At 39.9% G+C, this 13,045-nt stretch overlaps 1 protein-coding gene across 3 annotated transcripts in view; it reads right to left on the bottom strand.

The window, feature by feature from the left end:
* Nucleotides 1-392: 392 nt before the first annotated feature.
* rxraa (retinoid X receptor, alpha a) overlaps nucleotides 393-13,045 on the bottom strand; it is a 114,302-nt gene continuing 101,649 nt past the window's right edge. For all 3 annotated transcript variants that reach the window (XM_080047180.1, XM_080047178.1, XM_080047179.1), the window contains 3 exons: nucleotides 10,520-10,611; nucleotides 7,131-7,236; nucleotides 393-6,246 (listed from right to left, as the gene is read on the bottom strand). In XM_080047180.1, the coding sequence (XP_079903306.1) occupies nucleotides 6,096-6,246; nucleotides 7,131-7,236; nucleotides 10,520-10,611 (349 nt within the window). In that variant the 3' untranslated portion in view covers nucleotides 393-6,095. The remainder of the gene's footprint in view (nucleotides 6,247-7,130; nucleotides 7,237-10,519; nucleotides 10,612-13,045) is intronic.

Raw genomic sequence — 13,045 nt, 5'->3', positions numbered from 1 at the left:
AACCTTAAAGGAATACTTAACCCATATGGAACCGGCGTTCTATCATTATAAAATTTCTATTATATTATAATGAATGAGGTTTTTCTTCCCTCAGTCTTCCCATGGCCCGGCTGTCCTGTTAATCATAACCCTACATTTTACCACGTGTGATGTCATACATGGGAAAATGTAGTGTTAAACAGTGAGACCATAAAACTCTCTTTCTGCCTTTTCTCAGGCTAGGATGAACCAATTTCTAAAATGTTTGCACATTTATACTACATATGATCCCAGAGTTCAATAAACATTCCACCAGTGAAGTAGGTCTTTGAACAATCAATTGGCATCAGTCGAGTTCACTTTTGAGTTTTTTTAATAACCTTTTTTCTGTCCATGAAAGATAGAACATCAGAGAACAACCCACAAAGAACAGATGACACAAATTGTCCATCTCCTCCAAAATTAGACAAAAATATAATGAAAGAAGAAGACATTCCCGTCATTGCAGCGACAGGTTGAAAATGGCAAAAGTAAAAAGGCGACACGGATACCAAGGTGCCAAAGCCAAAAAAAAACGACTCCTCTCAACTTAAAATTCTCTTTGTGTAAAAATTGTCTCTTGCCATCGCTGAATGAGCGTTTCCACGACGTATACAACAGCCCACAGAAGAAAAAAAAGGAGGAAAGAACAGAGTACACAAGCAAGGGATAAAATTATCTTTGTACAAAAATAGATCTTTTTCCAAGTGTTTTTTTTTTGTTTTATTTTTTCACTTGGGAACAATTTTTTTTTTGTTTTACTGTCTATGCAACAAAGAAAGCAGTGATTGTGTCACAAGCTCGGCTTTTTTTCCTGATTACACTTTTTGAACATACAATTGCCAAGCAAAACATACATTTTGGAGGGGTTTAAAGTCTTAACCTTTTTTTTTTTTTTTTTTTCAGTTTTGAGGTCCCAGACACTGCTGATAAGCTGGTTCTTTTGAGTTCAGAGTTCTGCTGGTTGATTTAGGATTCAATACTTCTATAAAGTCAAGGTTGAAATTCCCCAAAAAAACTAAATCATCTCACGTGTGAAATAAAACCACAATTAATAACCGAGTTGAACACCTGGTGTGTGGAACAGTTTGGTCTGAAATAATTGTCTCTCCCCTCTTTCAATGTCGGAAATAGTCGAGGAACAGCTCTGTCGATATATATATTTATAAATATATACACATATACATATTAACAAAATATAGCTTTAGGTTATAAAGCGTCCGTTGTAGGTAATTCATTCTGTTTGGGCGATCCATTCTTTAACCTTGTCTGTTCATTTCCTGCAGGGGAGTGAGCTATAGCACATCATCCACTCTATATGGCTTAAGAGATACCCGCACTCACCAATCACAGTGGGCTAAGAACAGGACACATCAGACCTCAGAGTAAAAAGGGGGTCATTCAATTTAAAGTTGGGGTCACCCAGTGAGGGAAATAAACAAACCCATAATTGCTTAATATCTGCTTTCTATGACAACTTCCCAATCAGAAATCTAGCTCGTCATAGCCATAATGCGCTAATTAGAAATGTTATTTTCTTTTTTAACAAACAAGTATCATTTGACCAGAATATAAATACTGTAAACTGAGCTCAAACTGGCAGTCAATAGTGTCACCTGGATAGTTTGGAATAAAATACGGAATATTAAAACAACAAGCCAATAGGTCATACTGAAGTTATTACTACTTTTTTTTTTACGAGCACAGACACTGAGGTTTTGTCTGACCACTGATGATAACGATGCTGTGAGAAAGTGCCATCTCTTTGTCTGATTAAATACTTGTGGAAAAAATATCAAGTAACGCTGCAGTGCTGCTTCTCTTCCACTAGAGGGAGCTCAAGGCTTTTAAACAGCCCTCGCTCTTTCCAATCCGAACCACTCTCTGACTGAAAGGAAACTGATGTAAACTGTCCTGTTTTGAAGTGTACACTGTGTGACATATTTCATCTTGCTGGCATCTGAACTAATTATGCATGAGCAAAGAGAACATTGGGCATCTGGGGACAGGGGACGCATTGTCTTTGTATAATTGGTGTCTTGGTACTATGGAGTCCTAGTGGTGCCACCAGAATCATTTTCAGACTTAATTATTATCCAATCATTTTCTGATTTATAAAAGAGTGGATCAGAAGCCAACAACTGGCAAATAAAAGCTTATGTTGCTGGTCTGTGGGTTGGACTTCATTCCATACCAAGTGCCAATGTAAAATGTTTTCATTTCTGGAAACCGTAAATGGTTAAGCAGGAGACAAATCCATTGTGAGATAGAATATGTTCGGCACATACAACAACATTAAAAGCATTTCTTAAAACCAGTAGGCCTATTTCCATTTCATTCACAAAATGAAATAAGTTATTTAAAAATAGTACCTCAAAAGAGAAAAAAATCCTTGCCAGACAGATTGAATCATCTTAATGTGTTTATACTTTTTTAAAACCGTACTTGAAAGGCAGATCTAATTCTGTTAAATGTATTAAAAAGTAGGACATTACTGATCATGATTAAAATCTGAAAATGTATAATTGAAGTGGCACACTCCAGCCTCCATACAACCTCTGACCACTCAGTCTCAGTTTATCTAAAGATAATATAAAACACAGTGCTCAGGTTTAGTTTTTTCCTCAGATCCAGATAATGTCATGGTGCCTAGTCTTTCCCTCGTCATCACCATTATACTCTGCTAGTATTGGACCTGCCCTCAAAGTCTTTATAAAACACTTTCTAAATGAGCTGTTTGTTTAAACGTGTATCAGTACAGGGCGCTTAAATCAGTACAGAATGAACTATCACATATCTGACCAGTGAGAAATAACCAATAAGATATTTAATCCCGTCCAGGAAAATATTACAGCCAACCCCCTACACCTCATAAATACTTGTTTTTAAAAAGGTATCAGACTCGCGTACAACCCGGCTCAGTGAACAATCTTTGGAAATGCACTGGATGCATAGTTTTGCAGCAGATGCAGCATTTAGAGAAGAAGAAAGCTCAGAGGGGGAAAAAGAAGCAGAACAAAAGAAAAATGGGCATAGCGCATATTTATACACAACATGGAGATATTTAACACAATTTCAGTTCGACTTGAATGACACTTGGTTGTCCAGAGAAGTGCAGAGAGAGCGAGTGTGTGTGTATATGTCCCTCTGAGGAGGTCAGCGATTGGAGATGGGGGGGGGTGTGTTTTTCATTGGGGCCAAATTCCACCTCAGAGGGTCCATTACATCAACATCAGCTCTCCGTTTAGGGAACCCGACTCCACTGTCAATGAGGTTAAGTGCCAAGTTACAAACAAATAAAAAAACAATGGCTCTTGCTGCGACGGACAAGCGCTCCTCCCCGCATTACTCTAACAATGGTTTAAGAACTGAAGGTCCGAGGGATGGAAACGGAGGTATTTGTGCATTTGCTGAAAAAAAAAGAACTTCAATACTGTGTACGGTTGTAAAACTTTCTGTACAGGTAGATATGAGGTGTGTTTTCTGTTTGTTTGTTGTTGTTGAAAAAAGCTTACGATCCGCTGTGTTGAACAGAGGGAAGTTGTGAGTGTGGAGGTGTACAAATGGTGTGCTGAAATTCGGAGAGGTTGGAGAGGGGACGGAGAAAATGGCCACATACGCCGACGATTCATCGATATTTCCTCCTAAAACAGATGAGACTGTGCCATCCGTGATTGATGTGATGAGCTGGTGGAGGTTGCAAACAGAGGCCACGCATTTGAAATGGGATGACAAGTTGTTCCTGCGCTTGCCGGTTAGCCTCTCAGAGCATCGTGTAGCACAGCGCTATATGTGGATTCAATTGTACATAACAAGATCTCCCAACTATTGTTCAATCGCTTAATGTTAAAGGTGCACTATGTTACTTTGGGTGTGTCAGAGAAGTAGAACATTTTCAAAGGTATGTTTTCATAACTGAATAAAACACTTCACTCACAGGAAAATTGGATCCCTGGAACACAGTTTAAAGTTAGAAAGCTTCCTGAAAAGTAACTGTTTCACTGTTGTTGTTTTTTTACAGCAGCAGGGCCCACAATTGTGTCTACAAACATATTCTAATTTCATGTTTGGTTCCAGGTGCCTCAAAATAATTAGTTTCGATTTATGATGAGGTAATTATTCAATACTAGGGTTGCAAAATTCCGGGAATTTTCAAAGTTGGAAACTTTCCATGGGAATTAACGGGAATTTATGGGAATTAACGGGAATTTTGGGAATTAACGGGAATAAACGGGAATTTACTAAATTTAAAGCAACCCAAATGCACTAAATTCTCCTAACTATGTTATTTCAGTCCAGGCAAACGTTCTAGACTGTAAAAAGCAGTTTTTTCAACTAAGTTTTAATATATTTATGAACATTTAATTTAAAATCAGATTTTTTTTTAAAGTTTATTGAGATACCGAACTTGATATCATAAATTGATTTTTACTAGACCAGGTTTACAGAGGCTTAAGCTTTGATTTTAAATATAGTTGGGGACAATATATTTTAGCATAATCTTGACTAAAACAACCAGATTTTATGCAAGTACACTTGGCAAATTGCACATAGCACACATCCTACTGCAGGGGTACTGAGGCCACGTCCCCTACATGCTCTGTGCATTCCTCCATCACATGGTGGGGGGGGCATTTGACTTTATTTATTGAATGGGGTCAGACATATGAGTAATAATTTACTCAACATTCATCTTTTTGTTGTTCAGTGAAATTATTCATTGTTCATAAAATAATCAAAACTTGATAAAGTTCTTCTTACAAATAAATCTGTTCAAATGTAATGTTTTTTGATTGTATTATTTTGCATAGATGTCTGCCTATGACCAAACATAGTGTTAAAAAGTTTAGATTTATGGTTGGTTATGAAAAAAAAATCATTTAAATTACCGCCATTTTGTTAATTCCTATAATATCCAATTTTGAATATTCCCAAAATTCCCGAGCGAAAGTTCCCGTGGAAAGTTTCTGGAAACTTTCCGGTAATTTACCGGAAACTTTCCACCCCTTTGCAACCCTATTCAATACTAAACATTACATTACGCTAACCCTCTGCAAATGTAAACAAACCCCTGTCCTCTGAAACTGCATAGTGCACCTTTAACTGAAGGGCTGATTGTAGTGAACTAATATGTCCGCCGTCCTTCCCTTGATGTTGCACAGTGCTATTTAGAGTAAGACATGGTTGGATTTGTTGGAATAGGGCATTGAGTCCTGAGGTTGTTTTTTTTTTCTTTCTTTTTCTTCTTTATGAGCACTTGCAGTCTTGTCTTGAGTTCTGCTCCACAAAAGCTCACACTTTCCCAAGAAGAAAAAAACAGCTAGTGCAAGACCTGACGTGTTCAGTCGAGGCGGGAACGGACCAGGTTTCCCATAGGCGGCCCCCCCAAATTAAGTTCAGTCCTGAAAGAGAGAGATAGAGAGAGAGAGAGAGATAAAGAGGGAGAGAGAGATAGAGAGATAGAGAGAGAGAGAGGGGCTCAGGTTCCAAGTCCAGACACATATCCTGAGGCTCTCCCAGTCCACGATTGTCCCGATCACATCGCTGAGTGTCAGAATATGACATCACTGAAGTCTTTTTAAAGTTTTTATATATACCTGCAAGCATAAACTGTGGGTGTTAAAAACCTGATCATCTCTTGCTTTGTCTTCTCAAGGTGTAGTAGGAAAAGCGCAGATGAAAACGATGGCTCAATAGATTTTTTTGTAAGTCCTTTTTTTTGCCCGACCTCATTTCAGTCCTGTGTTGTCACTCGTGTCGCCGTGTGATATATATCTTATTTATATATATTTTTTTTTACAAGGTATAAAACAGACCCACAGATGATGATGAATTCATTGTTTTTTAAAAACCCATCAAAGGGTGCAGAGAGGGGGGTGGGGTTGGAAAAAAGGAGGGAGTAAGGGGAAAAAGTCTTCTCCATTCAAAAGTCATCACGTGATCCGTTCCCGTGGAGGACACAAAATAGTTTTTTTTTTTTTTACTGAAACCCCTGTTCCATAGTCCAGGATGGAGAGAGGATGGAGGGAGGGAGAGATGGAGAGAGGGATGAGGAGGAGAGATCAACCCTTCCCCTGCTATGATGTCATTTGATGTGGCGCTTCTAGCATCTCCATGAGGAAGGTGTCGATGGGCGTGTCTCCGATGAGCTTGAAGAAAAACAAGTGCTCCAGACACTTGAGGCCGATGGAGCGCAGCGCCGGTAACCGCAGCAACAGCTTGGCAAACCTGTCACAACACGGCAACAAAAAAATAAATAATAATTAGACACAACAAAGACCAAAATAGCATTCGTATAGCCGACGGGGTGGAAAAAAGAGCGGAGCTAGGGCGGGAATGGCTACATAACTAACCCTAAACAAATTCATTTCTCAAGTGGCACGTGCTGTACAAGTGATTCACCAATCCTCTCTTAGAAAATACTTGGGTGCTTAGAACTGTCAATTTAATTCGATTCACAAGTGGCCCAGACTTGTTGACTGAGTCATGTACATTCGGTACCGTCTTGCCTTTCTCCACTGAAAAAAAAAAGAAAAGAAAAGCTGACAGGCTAATTGACGTTGAAATAATTATAATACTAATTGGAACACTCCTGCTTGTTTTTTTCAGATGTTCTCTGGAAACCTGACAGCTAATTGGCCAGGACGCAGGGTGCGGTTACAACATTATAACAAACAGAAAGTTAATTAATGAAGATGTACTGAAAAAAGATCGATGCAAAATCTAGTTTATTTTTCTTTTCCATCCAATATAATAAGCAAGTTAAACCACTTAAAGACAGCGGGGAGAAATTCTGCACACAGAGAGGAAACATACGGAATGACTTAAAACAAAATCACTATAGCATGCAGTAGGCTACATCTGTGATCAAACAATGGATCACATCTAATGACATGATGAACCCGAGACTACTGCATAGAACAAACCGATTGCTGTGGGTTCTGTATGTAGTAGCTGTAATATTTACCTCATCAAGCCCTATTTCGGAATGAAGTTGCAAGCCATGCTGTATTTTTCTATCTACAAATTGCGTGGTTTAACTTGGCACAAGAGAGATGTGTCTGTCGTGTGTGTGTGTGTGTGTGTGTGTTTGTGTGTGTTTGTATTCCTACCTGCCAGGCTGCTCGGGGTACTTCTGTTTGCAGTAGGCCTCTAAAGACGCGTACACTTTCTCTCTCAGAGCTTCTACCTCACCAGGGTTGGACAGACCTTTAGAGTCTGCGGAGACACACACACACACACAACAAATAAATAAGCAGCAATAACACAGCAACCAAAAACTGTTCATAGTTGAGCGTGTAGTGGTACTGTTTCTATACTAGGAAGACAGGGATTCATAAGTGCACCTCATTTGTAGACATTTCCATCACATTGCTACAGTTTGCCAAATGCTGTCACTTTTGTCTAGTGAACACTCAGCCAGCGTAATATATTATTGTTGAATGCCTTGTCAAATATAGATAATTGTTCCAAAAGGATTATGGGAAATGTGTTTCCACAAAGAACATTCTATGTGCCTCCAGAACAACCACACTAAACATGTGTACTACATAATACACACTGTGGTGTGTTATTGTAATCAGCGAGCTATGAAATTTAGTACCAAACCTCGGGCTCTAACGTGCCTTATTTCAGTCTGAGTGTCCTGTATCTTTGGCCAGATGGGAGCAGAGTGAATTATGGGTATATTTGGTGTCATTGCAGTTAAATTACGACGGGAGAGCCAGGGTCTTTACTAGCTTACAAATTGAGCTTTAACCCTGCACTGTGGACGTGTGTCACCCACATTCTGGGTTAAGTCCAATGAGGACGTTCCGTGCCCCCGCGCTAATTTAAGCTTCCCCGCGGGACTTTGATTAACAACACAAACAACGTCATTGATTAACATTTCCCAACCAGCAAAGCGTAAACAAATGAATGGACATTTTGTTTTGTCAATTGGGGATGGGACTTGCATCAGCACAGTGTGGGAAAGGAAGCACTGGGGGCCTTTTTCTAGCCTGGCTGTCTGTCCACTCCCTACCCCCCCCTCCCCATCCCCCCAACCTCCATTGCCCTCCACTGTTTGCTCTCTGAGTCTCTAGTGAACCCCTAATTAACAAGGAATCAAGGGGCCGAGAAGTGAAACCAGGGCACAGGGATGTGTCCGGAACAGAATGTGGAACACAGAGGATCAGTGTGTGTCTTCTTGGGGAGTCATTAAAAAAAAAAGGCTTGGGTCACATTCATGGGTTCCGTCTGGTACACTTTGAACTGGGGTTTAAATACAGCACACTGATGGTATGAGAGACACAAGCTTACATGAGTCTCTCCATTAGAGAAAGCATGCTGTCATAGGGCTTTCTTTGGCCAGTTATGCAGGACATTGGCATGTGAGTCATGTTATTAAATAAACAGGAAACCCTTTGCTTACCCTTGGCACATTTATCAACTCATCAAATATGCAGCGTTTATTTTTTGCCAGACATGGAATCAGTTACATTAATGAGGTCAAGCTCACTCACAAGTCCAAAACCTAAGGCTACAGACAACCCAAAACTCCTTTCGTTGTCACACAGGAGATCACTTTGGATTCATTTATTGATTTGTGTCAGCGGCGGCTCGCCCATAGAGGGCGATAGGGCGATACCCACCTTGAGCCATACCAGCAAAAAACAAAAATATAATAATGATAATAATAATGATGACAAAAATATATATATTTTTTTATGTATAATCATAATTTATTATTTCAATACAATTTTTACCTGCATTTAAGTCTGAATATCATTGTACAATCAGCGTCTGTGCTCTGTACCGTCACTCTGGGGCGATTTCGGGCTGGTTGAAAATCGCCCTGAGCTCTCTCATGGACTTCAATGTAAAACTTTTTTTTTTCAAACTGCAGGCTTCGCAATGCAATCTCTATGGGTTCCGGGGGTGCTCGCCCTAACGTGTTGTCGTCATACGTACAGTAAACAATGAACCAATTACAGTGACTGATACAGTCACATGTCCGGTCTGCTGCCCAAAGACGCGGATTTTCACGGGGCTCGTTTGAACGGCTAACGAGGCTAGCATGATGCTAAGGAGCTAACGCTCTGTTCTGCTGCCTCTGCATGATGATAATGGACTGTATACTGGCTTTTTATCCATCATGATGGCAGCACAGACACCGCATGGATAACTTCGGGTGTCACCCCTATGCATCATCTCTCAGAAAAGGTAAAACAAACATTAAACATCAATCTGCATATGGACGAGACTGTTTACTCTGACAGCTGCTATCACCGTCTGACATAAACCCCGCCTACCAAGTGCTGTAGACAGTAGTAACCCAAACCAATGTGATGATTAGCACTGTTAATGTTGCACATATGCTATGCCAGCATCTATTTTTGTTTAATCAGAACACAACTGTCAAGTCAATCAGATTATTGTGATTAATTGTAGAGCAGGTCTCTTAACTTTTAAAGGAAGCCTATCTGAGGAGCACACTGGTAGATGACAAGTTATCTGTGATGGCCACAGCCGAATAATTAAATAATTTAGAGCTAAGATAATTTTATTCAAGAGATTAACTAACTTAATGTCCAACAATACTGTACAGTACAATGCTTGTCTAATGTTGCCAGAGTGGTTATGCCAGATGAACAGGAAAAACAAACTGTTAAATGCAATATGACATTGCCATATTAGCTATCTGATTTAGGTTCATTTTGGGTAATTTTACCAATCATGGCAACAATTGCCCCCCCCTGAGATTATTGTCAGGAGCCGCCACTGATTTGTGGCCATTTCAAGAATGATCAGTACATTCCTAACACATGACTATGGATAGCCAAACATAATGGCTATGTTCATTACTGTCCTTATCACAGGTTATAAAACTAAACCTTAAGTGGTGTATTTATATATAATTTGATAAAGAATACACACAACTGAAGGGTATTGGATAAGTGAATTATGCTGCTGCTGCGGTTTCCAAGGTTTTGGCCACATTCCTTTTGAAGTTATTACTACTGGAATCAATTATAATCATGTTGAGGTCATGTCAATCTAGAAAGCACAGTACACAGTCTTTTTACAGCCGTCTGTCTGACACAGCGGAGGAGTCCGTGTGAGGCTGGATATAGACTTGAGGTGGAGGAGTATCATTAAGCTTCAAGTCCTTATTGAGTCATATTCTATTCTAGCGATATTAAGGTCAGCTGCTGAGCGGCCGGTCATTCAAGCTCCACTGCACTGCAATACATCAGTGGTCCAAACAAAAGCAGCTCAACAGTACGGCATCATTATGAGAGAACAATCACACATTGGCAACATGTCAACAGTGTTGTGTATGTATAGCATGTAGCTTGGTGACATTTTTGGTTGTTTTTTTTGGTGTTGTATCTTAAACTGCAAACTTCCTTGGTGCAGTGCTGTATTCTGACAGTCAACACCTTAAGACTTATAATTGACAGCTTTTTATTTTTTCAGATGGTGCAGCAAACGGAAGCTTGCGTGTAGCGGTAGTTACCTGGGTTGAAAAGGACTATCGCTCGAAGGCACCCCAGTTCTGTCTTGTCCATCTGCATGTCCCTCATTTTGGACACCAGCTCCGTGAGCACTCTGCACACAAGGAGACAAAAACAAGAACGTAAGAAAGGTCAGAGAAGGAAAAAAAAAAATCATAGTAATTGTAGTTGAAAATACTATTTAAAGTTATTTTAAATTTGATTAGGTACTAGACTATTTATTTTTGTCTTGCATCTGACAGTGCCAGAAAAGGATCACAACATACCATTTGAGTCTAATTGGTACATGTTTGTGTAATGAAAATGAGACATTAAGGTTCATGTGCAAAACAGAAATCCAGACAGGGACATTTAGAATACGTTTTTAACTACTATCCAGCAAATCTATTGCGCACGCGCGCGCACACTCACACACACACACACACACACACACACACACACACACACACACACACACACACAAGCGCACTCTCAGCCGGCCCACACGGGCAAGGTTCACAACAGTGGAAAAAGTTTACAACGCTGCAAAAAGCCATTATATTTAGTACATGGTTTTCATAAAAGGGGGGAAAGCCGCAGAGTAAACACAAGCCGTAATCCAACACCACCAGCGCTCCCACTGTCTGTGTGTGTGTGTGTGTGTCTGTGTGTGTGTGTGACATCACCCGGTGGGAGTGTCTGTGTGTGTGAGCGCGGAGTCTGAGCTCGAACTCCTCACCCCTCTTTGACTCGGTCACACCCTCTCTGTATTTTTCTCTCTCATTCCGTTTCTCCCCCCTCCACCCTCCTCCATCCCCCCATCCCCAATCTCTCTCGAATAGTAAAAGTCAATTGTGGCTCTTAGCTCATTCTAATTCAATTTGCTCCAGGAAAAAGACTAGAATAGAAAACGGAGGGAGAAGAAGAAAAAAAGATCAAGTGTTTAACTTAATCAGTCCCTTTATTCGTATGGTGAAGAGAGAGAAAGAGAGAGAGAGAGAGAGGAGTAGATAAAGGAATATTATCAGTTCAGCAGTCTCTTAATGCTGGCCACGGTTAATAACATGTCCTGTGGCAGTGCACGCCGATGATAGAGCACAGATGCTGCTGATCAGAGGGGGGCAGAGGAACAAGGGAGAGAGAATAAAAGAAGAGAGGGATATTCACAGATGGAGGGCTAAGGATAGAAGTCCTTAACTGGCCACTGTGTTTTAATATCTACTTGTTATGAAGAGTGGAACACTGTGCAAATTCAATTCTTTTTTAAATAAATGATAAAAAAAACGTATGAACGGCATTTTTTTGAATAAAATAAAACATGGATTCTATACAGTATTTTGCTTGTATCTTGTGCATCTTATTTCAAATTGTGTATTCGAGTGGAATGCACACACACACACACACACACACACACACACACACACACACACAGTGCTGAACAGACAGAGTAGATCTGTGTGACATTTCAGCCTGTCAAACAGCTTGAACGTCAATAACCATCACCATGGTGCTGCACTTGCACTCACACACACACACACACACACACACACACACACACACACACACACACACACACACACACACACACACACACACACACACACACACACACACACACACACACACACACACACACACACACACACACACACACACACACACACCCCACTTCACTGTGTCAGTATGATTGTACATGGATCTTTCTTTATTTCTTTTGACATTTTCTGAGCAAGTGATTGGGTGTGTTTCCTGATGCGTATAGCGGTACTTAATACGCTGGAGTCAATCAATAGTTCATGTTCTGTGTGTTACTTCCAGTCTAGGTGAAACATTCCATTTAAGTGACTTAAAGTTGTGCTTTGGAAGTAAATACACTGAAGAAACTGATTTGTCCCACTGCCAACCAAGCAAAAATTCATTAACAAACCAAGTGATATCACATCAATGATGCATTTATTAACATGAACATACACATTAAAGTAAGATTAGAAGAGTCTTAAATGATGACTTGCTATTAAGGATGACTTATTTAAAGTTGTATACATTTCTAGTCAATTATTAATGCTTGACAGAGCAATACATTAACCTTCCTCTCGTGTTAGGGTCGCCACCGACCCGTTTTGGATTTCAAATGCATAAAAGAACCACTTACATTTTGTTTATTGCATCAAGATTTCTTGACTTTGTCAGGAACCTCTATTTCAACAAAATGAAAAAAAATAAAAATAAATTCACTTAATTATAAAATGCTCTGGTGGAAATTATAACACTGGTGGTGTTAGGGTCGTTTTCGACCCGGTTATAGAATAAGATGTAAAAAACAATAACTAGAGACAAAACTGAAATCTTAAGTGCACTGTCAGCCAACACAATGACAGTTAGCTCCTCTCCCAATCATGTGAGCTCTGGGGGGGTTCTCATTTTGACTTTTTTTGCCCTTATACCTGCATAAAAGCGAAACAAACAGACGGGCATATCCAGACATGTGAGGTCAATTCAGTATAGAGTTGGTGACATGCAGAGTGCACATCTCCTATTTGCAGTATTCA

The sequence above is a fragment of the Ammodytes marinus genome (genome assembly GCF_949987685.1).
Source record: "Ammodytes marinus genome assembly, chromosome: 18".
In the NCBI taxonomy this organism is placed as follows: Eukaryota; Metazoa; Chordata; class Actinopteri; order Uranoscopiformes; family Ammodytidae; genus Ammodytes; species Ammodytes marinus.
This window is presented reverse-complemented; position numbering and strand designations above follow the sequence as displayed.